Genomic DNA, 15,305 nt, shown 5'->3' with positions numbered 1-15,305 from the left:
TATTTTTAAACAAACACTACACGACACCACTCAGGGAGCTTTGCGTACAACGGCGCACGCAGTAATTCCTTTCCCTGACTTTCTCGGGCTCTACCTTTGGCGCCTTACACAGGAAAGCAAAGGTGATAAAGGCCACGGATGATCTCACTCTGGCATGACGTCAAGAAGCCTTGACGTCAGAAGGCGGTTGCCACGGGGACCATTCGCCACCGACGGCAGAGTCGTGAAACCACATCACCGCGCTCATCTCCGTTTCGGCCTGTGCAGGGTCTAAGCTGCTAAAGAAGCTTTAACCTTAAGGGGGCCTCAGGGAGAGAGGAGTTGTGCTGCCGCTGCCGAGAGCCCCACCTCCGCGGCTCCCGGTCCCGGGTCCCGGCCTGTGGCGGCGAGAGGCGGCCTCAGGAGGCAGTGGAGGCGACGGCGGCCGACCTGCCCGGGTCTCCCTCGCTCCGTGCAGGACTGGGAGAGGGTATCCGCCATATTGGAGCCGGAACCGAAGGTGCTTTGCAGCCGCGGCGCGAGGCGGGAGGAGGTGGCGGCCCTGGCCTGGATGTGAGAGGAGTCGGCTGCGCCGGGGCCCGCAAGCCTGGGGAGTGAATGAGCTGCTTAGGCTAGTATCCTCCCCGCCCACTCTCTCCACTTTCCGCCGCCGGGGCCGGGCCGGAGTCCCCGAGTCGGCTGTGGCGGCGGCAGCGGCAGGATGTTCTCCAAGAAGCCGCACGGGGACGTGAAGAAGTCTACCCAGAAGGTGCTGGACACCAAGAAGGACGCGCTGACCCGTCTCAAGCACCTGCGCATCGTCATCGGTGAGGAGCGAGGGGTGGCGGCGCCTAAAGGCCTTCACTCTTCTGGGAGCCCCTGGGGACTCTCCCTCCCGCCCTAGCGCTGTGCGGGAGTAGAGGGCGAGGCGTCGCCTCCGCGGAGACGCGGTGGGGGGGGGGGGGCGGATAATTTGGGGAAGGGAAAACTTGGCAGTTGGCAAATACTAATCACCGCTAACACAGGGCTATCTAATTTTGAGTTAATAGCCCGAACTCATTTTTATAAACTAGTATTACTCTAAAAACTTAGATCTTTTTTTAGACTTTCCGGAGGCTTGGTGTTGTCGATAATGGTGTTTATAGAATATGTGTCAGGTGACTACCGCCCTCCCAATCCAAGTGAAAAAAAAAAAAACCTTCTCAAACAATATAAACCTTAATCTTTCAAGTTTCTTGGCTAACGAGGGCGAGGAAGCAGTTACACCTCTTTGGGAAGTGGCTGGTTTTCAAAAATCTTAGGGCAACAGCCCCGCCCTTCTGTTAGTGTACCTTGTTCATCGTTACTGTCATTTAGAGGGAAGGTTATTATTAATTACAGAAAGCAAAGTCGTTTATAGCTTCCTTTGCTTCTCGAGAATTGTTTACGATTCTGTTTTTACTTAGTTAAGTTTTTTTTTATTCTCTGTTGCTCTCTACATCCGTTTGGCTGGCAGACCAAACAATGCTCTGAATTGTGGTAATAGTGTTAAACGAATCTTTTGGATACTTGCTCATTTCATAGGTTGAGGAGGGCTGTACTGGCATTTATGGAACATGTGGTCCTGTACTTGGATCTTTTTAGATGGAATTTGAGGTGAAAAGGCAAGTTACTTTGCATTGATAGAGTTATTGGCAGAACTGAGTTTAGAACCCAGATGCCTGAATCCTAGTTCAGAGTATTATTTCAAGCTCTTTTCCTAATGAGTGTTTTTCTGAAAAGTGACGTTTAATTAGTGATGGAAGTCCTGTGTTTTTGCTGCATGTTTCTCTACTCTGTTGTTTACTCATACCATCAGGATACCACTAGTAATACCCAACATTTGTATGTTTTACAAAATGATTTCACATAAATTATAATTCTCACAGTAACTGTAGAGGTAGATATTATTATACTCCTTATTTTACAAATTAGAAAGCTGAGGTCTGGAAATGTTAAGTGGTCATACAGCTACTAGGAAGCAGAGCCAGAACTGGAGCCCAGATTTCATGTCTTTGTTTTTTTTACTCTTCCTACATTTATGGCAGCAAATCTTTATCACAGGTAAGTTGTATTTATTCCTGTGGAATAAGAAAGCAATTAAATCCAGTTTGTCAATATAAAAAGAGATCCAGTTTTCAAGAAAATATAAATCTTAATATAGTTGAGATAGTGATCTTTTTATTTTCATTCTACTTCTGAGTTAAGCCATTGAAGAAAAGATTTGGCTAAGAGTGCAACAGGGAAAGTCAATGTGTGAGTGTAGGAGATATATCACAGATAATTGCAGTTTGAAATTGGAGACTTAATGGAATTTGGCACCTACTTGGGACAGACTGTAGCTTGAGTAAAGGCGGAGCTATAAAGTTAAGTTCCAGTAGAGTATTGACATTTCCTAAATTAACTGCTGTATTCCTTAGTTATAGAGGTGAGGGCACGGTTCATACATCTTGGGCGTAAAAGGTTTTTACATCTGGGTGACTTGGTCTAAATTAAGAGGCCACACGTGTCAGGTATTTTGTAGGGTCTGGCTTCCTTGGTTTGAAGACAAAACTAATTAAAAAAACACTTTTGCTTTTTATTTATGGGCTTTTAAAAAATGAAGCATATGCTGTATATAAACACTTAAAATATCCTTAAGAACCTTCAAATAGAGAATATTGTGCTTTCAGACTCCCTGCCCTGTCAGTGGAGGAGTTCCATAAGAGAGATTACTGTGCTTCCATAGTCTTATTTTTATTTATTTATTTAAAAAATTTTATTTTATTATTTTTTTTAAAAGTACATTTGTTTTGAGAAAGACAGAGACAGTGCTGGTGGGCAGGGACAGAGAGATTGGGAGAGAGAATTCCAAGTAGGCTCTGCACTGTCAGCACAGGCTTGAACCCAGGAAGCTGTGAGATCATGGCCTGATTTGAAACCAAGAGTCGGGCGCTTAACCCATTGAGCCACTCAGGTGCCCCTACGAATCTTTAATTCTAGTGTAGTTAACATAGTGTTATACTTGTTTCAGGTGTACAAAGTAGTGATTCAGCAGTTCCATATATCACTCAATGTTCATCAAGATAAGTGTACCCTTAATCCCCTTCACCTATTTTACCCATCCCCCCCACTCACATGCCCAGTAAACATGTTTGTTCTCTGTGTTAAGAGCTTGTTTTTTGGTTTGTCTCTTTTTACACTTCAGTAGTTTCAGAACAGTAGTTCTGAACCAGGGACAATTTTTTTCCTCTGGCGATAATGTCTGGAGACACTTTTGGTTGTCACAAATAGGGGGAGAGGATACTGGCCTTTAGTGGGTAGCAGAAATGCTGCTATATATCTTACATTGCACAAGATAATCCATCACAACAATGTTCTAGCTCTAAATGTCTATAGTGCTGAAGTTTAGAAACCTTGTCAAGATATGGAGTGCAAGATAGACCTCCAAATGTTGTACTTGTTATGGAAAGAGCCCAAATGTCGATTGACTGATGCATGGATAAAGAAGATGTGGTATATATACACAATGGAATATTACTCAGCCATAAAAAAGAATGAAGTCTTGCTATTTGCAACGACGTGGTTGGAGCTAGAGCGCGTGTTATGCCAAGCAAAATAAGTCATTCGGAGAGAGACAAATAGCATATGATTTCACTCATCTGTGGAATTTAAGAAACAAAACCGATGAACATAGGGGAAAGAAAGAAAAAGAGGGAGGCAAACCATAAAAGACACTCTTAATTATGGAAAACAAACAGGATTGCTTTAGGGGAGGTGGGCAGGGGTGGGGGATGGACTAAATGGGTGATGTGTATTAAGGAGAGCACTTGTGATGAGCACTGAGTATTGTATGTAAGTGATGAATCACTAAATTCTCCTGAAACTAATATTATACTCTATCTTAGCTAACTAGAATTTAAATAAGAACTTGAAATATAAAAAAACAAAACAAGAACCACAAATGTTGTACTTTGTTCTTTTTTTTAATGTTTTATCTTTGAGAGAGAATGCACGTGTGCATGCATGCTCACTCATGGGAGAGGGGCAGAGAGAGGGAGACAGAGGATCCCAAGTGGCTCTGTGCTGACAGCAGAGAGCACCCAGCACAGGGCTTGAACTCACAAACCATGAGATCATGACCTGAGCTGAAGTTGGACGCTTAACCTACTGAGCCACCCAGGCACCCCTTGGTTCTACTATATTAATTAATTGAATAAAATATTTTGTATCTTTAAGTGGTTACAGTTTTATTTTGCTTGAAATATGGTTAATGTAATTCCTTAGAAAATGAATGGGAGAAAGTAGAGTGACAAAAGCTGTAAGACATCTTAGAGGGCCACCAGTCAGTCAGGTACCTTATATTGTAGATGAAAGGGTCATTTCAAATCATTTCTTTTTTTTTTTAATTTTTTTTTAAATTTTTTTTTCAACGTTTATTTATTTTTGGGAGAGAGACAGAGCATGAACGGGCGAGGGGCAGAGAGGGAGACACAGAATCGGAAACAGGCTCCAGGCTCTGAGCCATCAGCCCAGAGCCCGACGCGGGGCTCGAACTCACGGACCGTGAGATCGTGACCTGGTTGAAGTCGGACGCTTAACCGACTGCGCCACCCAGGCGCCCCATCAAATCATTTCTAAAGTAGGGGCAAGTTTGCAAAGTGGGCATTGCCAATGACACAGGATTTTTATTTTTGTTTGGTCCCATCTGAACTATATTTTTAACCCTTAAAATGAACTGCTGTTCATTCACGGTATTTGTAGAGAATTCAGTGCATCCAAATATATGAGAACATAATTTAAAGATACAGTCTAAAACTTTGCTCTGGCATGTGTTCGCTTGGGACACATAAGACAATTCAGCTGAATTTGTAGAACTTGACTCTGAAGGATTTATATTTAAATTTGCTGTGTTTATTGATATTGCTATATATTTTATTTGTAGGAACTGGAAGTTAGAGTTTTTAAAAAATAGAAATTGAGCCTTGTCTAGTTTCTAAAGTTTTATCCTCTCCCCCCACCCCTTTTTTTCAAATAAAAGCCTTAAGATAATGATACTAAGTTAGCACATATAAAGTAGCTAACATAAGACCTACATATATTGGATATTGACTAAATGTTACTTTCTTCTGTGGCAAGGTAACAGTTCAGTCTTAATGATTTAAAAATAAAAAGAGTGCTTATTCAGCTGATAAATATATTGACTATTGTTAGATCATTCTAACAGTTTTATTGAAGTATAACTGGTGTATAATTGCACATATTCAAAGCATTTTATTTGAAATGAATAATTTTGATATATATACCTTGTGAAGCCATTATGACAATTAAGATTAGGAACATACTCAGATATTCCAGGTAGCAAATATATCTATAGCCTCCCAAAATTTCCTTTCGCCCTTTTGTAATCCCTTTCTCCCGCCCCTGCACGCAACCCCTTGCCTCCTTTCCCTGGGTGAAACTGTGTGTGTGTGTGTGTGTGTGTGTGTGTGTGTGTGTGTGTGTGTGTATGGAATTATACAGTATTTACTTTTTTGTTGGGTTTCTTTTATTCAGCCTTATTTGAAATCCATCTCTCTTGTTTGTGGTGTGTCAGGAATATATTGCTTTTGTTGTTGACTAGTATTCCATTGTATAGACATGCCACAATTTGATTATCCATTTACTCGTTGATATGTGAGTTTGCAGTTTGGGGCTGTTACACATAAAACTGCTGTGAGATGTACTTGTTTATAGACACCTGCTTTCTTCTCTCTTGGATAAATACCTAGAAATGGAATGGCTGGAGCATGGAGCATATAACAGTTGTGTGTTTATTGCCATACTGTTTTTTACGATTTTACATTCTTTTTTTTTTATTAAAAAAAAAATTTTTTTAACGTTTATTTACTTTTGAGACAGAGAGAGACACAACATGAATGGGGGAGGGGCAGAGAGAGAGGGAGACACAGAATCGGAAGCAGGCTCCAGGCTCTGAGCCATCAGCCCAGAGCCCGACGCGGGGCTTGAACTCGCAGACCGCGAGATCGTGACCTGAGCTGAAGTGGGACACTTAATCGACTGAGCCACCCAGGCGCCCTCGCGATTTTACATTCTTACTAGCAGGGTATGAGGATGATTTCCTCCACTACTTTACTTGGTATGGACAGTCTTCTTAATTTCAACCACTATAATAAGTATATAGTGGTTATAATTGTTTCTTTGATATCTAATAATACTGAGCTTTTTAAAATGTGTTTATTTGCTATTGTATAACTTATTTGAAGTGTCTGTTCAAATTTTTCATTTATTTTTAAGTCGAATCGTTTGTTTTCATTCAGTTTTGCAAATTCTTTATATTTTTTGGATACAAGTACTTTATCATATGTGTGATTTGCAGAGCTTTTTTTTCTTTTATTTTTGAAAAATGTTTATTTTTGAGAGAGAGAGAGCACAAGCAGAGAAGGGGCAGAGAGAGAGGGAGACACAGAATTCCAAGTAGGCTCCAGGCTCCCAGCTGTCAGCACAGAGCCTGATGCAGGGCTCGAACTCACAAACCGTGAAGATCATGACCTGAGCCAAAGTCAGATGCTTAACCGACTGAGCCACTCCAGTGCGCCTACAGAGCTTTTTTTTTTTTTTTTTTTTTAAAACAGTCTTTGGATTGTTTTTCTTAACATCTTCGATTAGGTCTATGTATCAATTTTGTCTTTTATGGTTTATGCTTTTGGTTTTTATAGTTTATGTTTTATCCAAAATCTTTGCCTAAGCCAAAGTCACAAAGAATTTCTCCTATCCTTTCTTCAAGAAATTTGATAATTTCAGGGGTGCCTGGGTGGCTCAGTCAGTTAAGCATCCAACTTCAGCTCAGGTCATGATCTCTTGGTCTGTGAGTCCTAGCGTGTGCTGGGCTCTCCATTGACAGCTCAGAGTGGAGCCTGTTTCAGATTCTGTGTCTCCCTCTCTGTTTACCCCTCCCCTGCTCGTGTTCTGTCTCTCAAAGATAAACAATAAAAAAAAGTTATAACTTTGGGATCTATATTTAGATCTGTGATCTGTCTTCTTTTTTTTAGATCCATGATCCATCTTGAGTTAACTTTGTAAATATGGTTTGAGATAGGATTGGCTTTTTTTTTTTTTTTTTTTTTTTTGGTGAATGGATGTCCAATTACTCCGGAACTATTTTTTGAAAAAGACAGCCTTTTGTTCACTGAATTGCCCTTGCGCTTTTTCCAAAAGTCGTTCGTCTATATATACGAGGGTCTATTTCTGGACTTTCTATTTTGTTCCAGTGATCTATTTATTTGTGTTAGAGCCAGGACCCCTCCCTCTCCCTACACACGCACACAGACACAGGTTTTTGTTTGTTTGTTTTTTACGGTAACTTAATAAGTGGTGTTGTCCCTGCAACTTTGTTCTTCCTTTTAAGAGATTTTTTGGGGGGGGGGTTATGGGGTGTGGGGGCCATACCAGGTCCTTAACATTTCCATATGAGTTTTAAGATTATCTTGTCAGTTTCTTTAAAAAAATAAATAAAAATTCCTGCTGGGATATTGATTCACAGTGTGGTGAATCTGTAGGTCAATTTGGGGAGAAAGTGACAATAATATTGAGTTCTCTAACTTATGAACAAGGTATATTTCTCCATTTATATACAGCTTTAATTTCTCTTGACAGTGTTTTGCAGTTTTTAATATATAGGTCTTACACATCTTTTGTTACTTATCCCTAAATATTTTCCACTTTGGATGTTGTTGTAAGTGATATATTTATATCCATTTCTGGTTGTTCATTGCTAGTGTAAGGAAATTCAATTTTTTTTAAAGTTTATTTTTGAGAGAGAGACAGAGAGACAGAGTGTGGGTGGGGGAGGGGCAGAGACTGAGGGAAACAGAATCTGAAGCAGGCTCCAGGCTCTGAGTTGTCAGCACAGAGCCTGACTTGTGGCTTGAACTCACAAACTGTCACATCATGACCTGAGCCAAAGTCAGATGCTCAACTGACTGAGCCACCCAGGCGCCCCAGAAATACATATTTTTTTTTTTTAGGTTTTTTTGGTAATCTTTGCATCTGGTGTGGGGCTTGAACTGAGGACTGCAAGATTAGGAATCTCATGCTCTTTTGACTGAGCCATGCGGGCACCCCTGATTTTTTTGTGTGTTAAGCTTGTGTGCTGAAATCTTGCTAACTCATTTAGTTATTCTATATTAATTTTTTATAGATTCCTCTGGATTTTTTACATAGTCTCATCTGTGAATAAAGACAGTTTTACTTCTTCCTTTCCAAATGTGGTTGCATTTATTTTTTCTTGGTTTGCTGAACTCACTAGAACCTCTAGTACAGTGTAGAGTAGAAGTGGTGAGAGTGGGCATCCTCGTATTGTTCTTGATCTTAAGGGAGGGTAAAGCAAACAATTTTTTTTTTTTTTTAACTATACAATGTGATGCCTTTAATTTATCGTGTTGAGAGAGTTTCATTTTTTACTGAGAGTTTGGATCAGGAATGGATGTTGGATTTGTTAAATGCCTTTTCTACTTCTTTTGAGATGAACAGGGTTTTTTTTTTATTTGTTAATATGATGAATTAAAATTACTGATTTCAAATGTTAAATCAACTTTGCAGTTCTGGGATTAAATTTCACTTGGTCATGATGTATTGTCATTTTTATATATTGTTTGATTTGATATGCTAAAATTTTGTTTGTAATTTTTGTATTTATATTCATGAGAGATATTGGCCTGTACTTCTTTTATAATGTTTGTGGTTCTGATACCAGGTAGTGCTAGCCTTACTGAGAAATATTTATGTAGAATTGGTTTATTAAAAAACTTTTTTTAGTTTATTTTTTGAGAGAGAGAGAGACGGAGCATGAGCAGGAAAAGGGCAGAGAGAGAGACACACAGAATATGAAGCAGGCTCCAGGCTCTGAGCTGTCAGCACAGAGCCCTACACAGGGCTCAGACTCACAGACCATGAGATCATGACCTGAGCTGAAGTCAGATTCTTAACCGACTGAGCCACCCAGGCGCCCCGTAATTGGCTTTATTTTTAACTTAAGGTTTTGGTGGAATTCACCAGCGAAGCCATCTGGATCTGCAGTTTTCTTTGAGGGAATTTTTTTTTTTTTTTTAATTTTTTTTTCAACGTTTATTTATTTTTGGGACAGAGAGAGACAGAGCATGAATGGACAGAGCATGAATGGGGGAGGGGCAGAGAGAGAGGGAGACACAGAATCGGAAACAGGCTCCAGGCTCTGAGCCATCAGCCCAGAGCCCGACGCGGGGCTCGAACTCACGGACCGCGAGATCGTGACCTGGCTGAAGTCGGACGCTTAACCGACTGCGCCACCCAGGCGCCCCTGAGGGAATGTTTTTAACTACTTTAATAGAAAGATAGCTATTCAGGTTATCTATTTCTTCTTGAGTGGGCATTGGTAGTTTGTTGTTGTTTTTTTTTTTTAAGGAAATTTCATTTCATCTGAGTTGTCAAATTTATAGGCATAAAGTGGTTCATAATACTCCTTTATAATTCTTTTGATATCTGTAGAATCTGTGGTGATGTCACTTCTCTTTTTTTAAAAAAAATTAAAAAAAAATTTTTTTAACGTTTATTTATTTGTGAGACACAGAGAGACAGAGCATGAACAGGGGAGGGGCAGAGAGAGAGGGAGACACAGAATCTGAAGCAGGCTCCAGGCTCCGAGCCATCAGCCCAGAGCCTGATGCGGGGCTCAAACTCACGGACCGCGAGATCACGACCTGAGTTGAAGTTGGACGCTTAACTGACTGAGCCACCCAGGTGCCCCTAAAAAATTTTTAATGTTTATTTCTGACAGAGAGAGAGACAGACAGACAGACATTGCACGAACAGGGGAGGGGCAGAAAGAGAGGGAGACACAGAATCCGAAGCAGGCTCCAGGCTGTGAACTGTCGGCACGGAGCCTGATGTGGGGCTCTAACTCGTGAACTGCTAGATCATGACCTGAGCTGAAGTTGGATGCCCAACAGACTGAGCCACCCAGGCGCCCCTAATTTCACCTCTCTTAATCTTGATATTGATAATTTCTCTTTTTCTGATCAGTTTGACTAGAGGATTCTCACTTTTATAAATCTAAAAGAACCAGTTTGTGGCCTTTACTGATTTTCTGTTTTTCTATTTTTATTTCATTGATCTCTGCTTTGATTTTGATTCTTTCTTTTTTTTTCTTTTTTTTTTTTTTGGCTTAATTTTAGTTTCATTTGCTCTTATTCTAGTTTATTAAAATGTAAATTGAGATTACTGATTTGAGACCCTTTTATTCCACTGTAGGCATTTTATGATACAAATTTTTCCTAAGTAACATCTCACAAATTATGGCATTTTGTATTTACATTTTCAGTTAGGTCCAAAATACATTCTACCTTCCCTTTTCATTTCTTCTTTGATCCATTGGTCATTTACAATTGTGTTCTTTAGCTTCAAATATTTGTGGATTACTCAGATATTGTTCTGTTACTGAATTCTACTTTAATTCCATTATAGTCAGGTAACGTGTTTTAGGACTTGATTTCTTTAAAATTGACTTGATAGTCCCAAATATGTTTTAACTTGATACATGTTCCATTTGCACTTGAAAACAAAATGTATTCTGTTGGATTGAATGTTCTAAAATTGTTGTTCTAAAATTGTTGTTCTAAAAATGTCAATTAGGACAAGTTGCTTGATAGTGTTGTTAAAGACTTCTATATCCTTGCTGAATTGCTGTCTGCTTGTTTTTATCAATATTGAGACTGAAGTTTCTGATTGTAATTGTGGGTTTGTCTATTTCTTTATGCACTTCTATCAGATTTTGTGTCATGTATTTTGAAGTTCTGTTATTAGGTACCAAGCACTTAGGATTATTCTTTCCTCTTGATAAATTGATTTTCACCATTATGAAATGATTTTTTTTAAGTTTATTTATTTTTGAGAGAGAGAGAGTGTGTGTGCATGGGAGGGGCAGAGAGAGAAGGAGAGAGAGAATCCCAAGCAGGCTCCGTACTGTCAGTGCAAAGCCCCACGTGATACTTGAACTCACAAACCATGAGATCATGACCTGAGCTGAAATCAAGAGTCAGATGCTTAACTGACTAGGCCACCTAGGCACCCCATGAAATGATCATTTTATGTCTGGTAATACTCTTTGCTTTGGAGATTGGTCTCATAATGAAAATGTTTGGAAGATGTACATTTTTTTTGCTTTGTCACTATGCTGTTTATTATATTCCTAGAACTTACTTATCTTACAACTGGAAATTTATACCTTTTGACCACTTTCACCCATTTTCCCCACCTCTTGCCTCTGGCAACCCCCATTCTTTTCTGTTTTTGTGAGTTTTTTGTTTTTAGTTTTCACATATAACTGAAAACATATAGTATCTGTCTTTCCCTGACTTATTTCTCTTAATGTCTTCAAGGTCTATCTTGTGTTGTAGCAAAAGGCAAGATTTTCTTTTTCTGTGTCTGAATAATATTCCATTGTGTACATATGTGTAGCGTGTATAGCGTGTATACCTATGTGTATACATGTGCAAACATTACATTTTCTTTATCCATTTGTCCTTTGGAACAACTTAAGTCATTTCCATGTCTTAGCTATTATAAATGCTGTAATGAACAAGGGGTGCAGATATCTCTTTGAGATACTGGTTTCATTTCCTTCAGATATATACCTAGAAGTGGAATTGCTAGATCATATGGTAGTTCTGTTTTTAATTAAAACAAATTTTTTAATGTTTATTTGTTTTTGAAAGAGAATGTGAGCAGGGGAGGGACAGAGAGAGAGGGAGACACAGAATCCGGAAGCAGGCTCTAGGCTCTGAGCTGTCAGCACAGAGCTCCATGCAGGGCTTGAGCTCATGAACCACAAGATCATGACCTGAGCTGAAGTCATATGCTTAACTGACTGAGCCACCCAGCCGCCCCTATTTTTAATTTTTTGAAGAACCACCCAACTGTTTTCCACAGTGGCTATACCAATTTACCTTCCCACCAACAGCATACAAGGGTTCCCTTTTTTCCACGTCCTTGCCAATATCTGTTTCTTTTTGATAATAGACATTCTAACATGTGTGAGGTGATATCTCATTGTTTTTCATTTGGATTTCTTTGATGATTAGTGATGTTGTGTACCTTTTCATTTACCTGTTGGCCCTCTGTATGTCTTTAGGAAAATGTCTATTCAGATATTCTGTCCATTTTTTAATTGGATTGTTTATTGTTGTGCTATTGAGTTGTATGAGTTCTTTATATATTTTGGATATTAACCTCTTATCAGTTACATGATTTGCAGATCTTTGCTCCAAATTCTGAGGGGTGCTTTTTCATTTTGTTGTTGCTTTCCCCTGTTATGCAGAAGCCTTTTAGTTTGATGTAATTTGGTTATTTTTGCTTTTATTGCCTTTTGTTGTCAAATCCAGTCATCAAGACCAATGTCAAGGAGAGGCGCCTGGGTGGCTCAGTCAGCTGTCTGACTTAGGCTCAGGTCATGATCTTGTGGTTCATGAGTTTGAGCCCTGCATCAGGCTCTGGGCTGACAGCTCAGAGCCTGGACCCTGCTTCAGATTCTGTGTCTCCTTCCCTCTCTCAGCCCATCCCCCGCTTGTACTCTGTCTCTCTCTTTCTTAAAATAAATAAACATTAAAAAATTTAAAAAGACCAACCTCAAGAAGCTTACCACTTATATGCTTTTCTAGAAGTTTTGTGGTTTCAGATCTTAGTTCACGTCTTCAATTTACTGTTAATTTTTGCATATTTTATAACATAGGGGTCCAGTTTCATTCTTTTGCATGTGGCTGTCCAGTTTCCCCAATACCATTTATTGAAGAGATTATCCTTTTTGTATTGTACATTCTTGGCTCCTTCGTTGTAAATTAATTGACCATTTATGCGGTGGTTTATTTCTGGGCTCTCAGTTTTGTTCCATTGGTCTAGGTGTCTGTTTTTATGCAAATATTTACCATTTTGATTATTTTGGTTTTGTATTAGAATTTGAAATCAAGGAGCGTTGATGTCTCCAGGTTTGTTTTTGTTTCTCCTGATTGCTTTGGCTGTTTGAGGTCCTTTGTGGTTCCATACAAATTTCAGGATTGTTTTTTGTATTTTTGTAAAAAATGCCATTGGAATTTTGATAGGGATTCCATTGAATTTTAGATAGCTTTGGGTACTGTGGACATTTTAACTATTCTTCTAATACATGAGTCTGGAATCTTTCTGTTTATTTGTGTTTTCTTTGATTTCTTTCATCAGTGTCCTGTACTTTTTAGTGTACAGATCTTTCATCTCCTTGGTTAATTTTATTCCTAGGTAATTTTCTTTTTAATGGAGTTGTAAGTGGTTTTTTGGTTTTTGTTTGTTTTTTAAGTAAGCTCTATATCCAATGTGGGGTTTGAATTCAAAACCCCAAGATCAAGTCACATGCTCTACTGATTGAGCCAGCTAGGCACCCCTGGGTTTATTTTCTAAATTTCTCTTTCTCATGGTTCATTGTTAGTGTATAGAAATGCAACTGGATTTTGTATATTGATTTTGTATCCTGCAACGTTGCTGAATTTATTTGTTTTAATGGTTTTTTGGTAGAATCATTAAGGTTTCTTATGTTATCTGCAGATAGAAACAGTTTTATGTTTTTGTTTCAGATTTAGATGTCTCTTATTCTTTTTGCCTAATTGCTCTGGCTCAGACTTTCAATACTATGTCGTATAAAAGTGACAAGAGTGGGCATCTTGTCTTCCTTCTGATCTTAGAGGAAAATCTTTCAACTCTTCATCATTGAGTATGATGTCAACTGTGGACTTGTCATATACGGCCTTTATTATGTGCAGGTACATTTCTTCTATACCCAGTTGGTCAGGAGTTTTTATTATGTGTGGATGTTGAGTTTTGTCAGATGCATCTCAATAGATGATCATGTTGATTTTTATCCTTCATTTTGTTAATGTGGTGAATCACATTGATTTGTGGATGGTGGACTATCTTTGCATGTTTGAAATAAATTCTACTTAATCATGGCTATGATCCTTTTAGTGTATTGTTGAGTTTGGTGTATTCCTATTTTGTTGAGGATTTTTGCATCTATGTTATTTAGGGATATTGTCCTATAATTTTCTTCCCTTGCAGTGTCCTTGTCTTTTTTTTTTTTTTTTTTTTAAATGTCACAGTAACACTGGCCTTGTAAAATGAGTTCGGAAGTATTCCCTCTTCTCTCTGAGAAGAGTTGGTAATTATCCTTTAAATGTTTGGTAGAGGGGGCCCCTGGGTGGCCCAGTTGGTTGAGCGTCCAAGTTTGGCTCAGGTCATGATCTCACGGCTTGTGAGTTCAAGCCCCGCATTGGGTTCTGTGCTGACAGCTGGGAGCCTGGAGCCTGTTTTGGATTATGTGTCTCCCTGTCTCTCTGCCTCTCTCCCCCTTGTGCTCTGTCTCTTTCTCAAAAATAAATAAACATTGGGGCGCCTGGGTGGCGCAGTCGGTTAGGCGTCTGACTTCAGCCAGGTCACGATCTCGCGGTCCGTAAGTTCAAGCCCCGCGTCAGGCTCTGGGCTGATGGCTCGGAGCCTGGAGCCTGTTTCCGATTCTGTGTCTCCCTCTCTCTCTGCCCCTCCCCCCGTTCATGCTCTGTCTCTGTCTGTCCCATAAATAAATAAAAACGTGGAAAAAAAAATTAAAAATAAATAAACATTAAAAAATTAAAAAAAAATGTTTGGTAGAATTCACCAGTGAGACCATCTGGTCCTGGACTTTTCTCCTGGAGAGGTGTTTGAATACTGACTCCATCTCCTTACTTGGAATTGTTCTGTCCAGATTCAGACCAATAAGTACTCATTTAGATATAGATGATGTACATTTAATGTCATTATTGATTTGGCTAAGTTTGAGCCTGTCTTGCTATTTGTTTTCTATTTGGCCTTGTTAGTTCTCTCTTTTTTTTCTTTCTTTCTATTATTTGAATAAATTTATGATTCTTTTAAAAATCTCCCTCATTGATTTTTTAGTCATAATCTCCTACTTTATAATTTTAATGATTGCTTTATGATTTATAATAAACATCTCTATCTTATCAGAGCTACTGTTAGGTGATATACCACTTATACCACTTCTCTTTTGTATGACAACTTTGTAAGAGTGTACTTTCATTTCTCCCCTCAGTCTTTATACTTTTCTGGTTATACATGTTGCTTTGCTTAAGCAAAATTTTTAAATTTATAATGTACTATAATATTTTGTTTAAGCAGGGTTTTTTAAAAATTTATTTTTGAGAGAGAGACAGAGACAGAGCACAAGTGTGGGAGGGGCAGATGGAGACGGAGATGCAGAGTCAGAAGCTAGCTCCAGG

At 39.1% G+C, this 15,305-nt stretch overlaps 1 protein-coding gene across 13 annotated transcripts in view; it reads left to right on the top strand.

Annotated features, from left to right (window-relative positions):
- Positions 1 to 222: 222 nt before the first annotated feature.
- Positions 223 to 15,305, top strand: part of RALGAPA1 (Ral GTPase activating protein catalytic subunit alpha 1) — a 278,603-nt gene continuing 263,520 nt past the window's right edge. For 4 of the 13 annotated variants that reach the window (XM_040476948.1, XM_040476949.1, XM_040476947.1 and 1 more), the window contains exon 1: positions 224 to 806. In XM_040476948.1, coding sequence (XP_040332882.1) covers positions 701 to 806 — 106 coding nt within the window. In that variant the 5' untranslated portion in view covers positions 224 to 700. Of the gene's footprint in view, positions 807 to 15,305 lie in introns of all 13 variants that reach the window. The other 9 variants (XM_040476945.1, XM_040476944.1, XM_040476943.1 and 6 more) reach the window with 3 other exon arrangements.

Source organism: Herpailurus yagouaroundi, unplaced genomic scaffold (assembly GCF_014898765.1).
Source record: "Herpailurus yagouaroundi ecotype Mexico unplaced genomic scaffold, PumYag 141, whole genome shotgun sequence".
Taxonomy (NCBI): domain Eukaryota; kingdom Metazoa; phylum Chordata; class Mammalia; order Carnivora; family Felidae; genus Herpailurus; species Herpailurus yagouaroundi.
The sequence above is the reverse complement of the archived record's forward strand: the minus strand, read 5'-3'. Positions and strand labels throughout refer to the sequence as shown.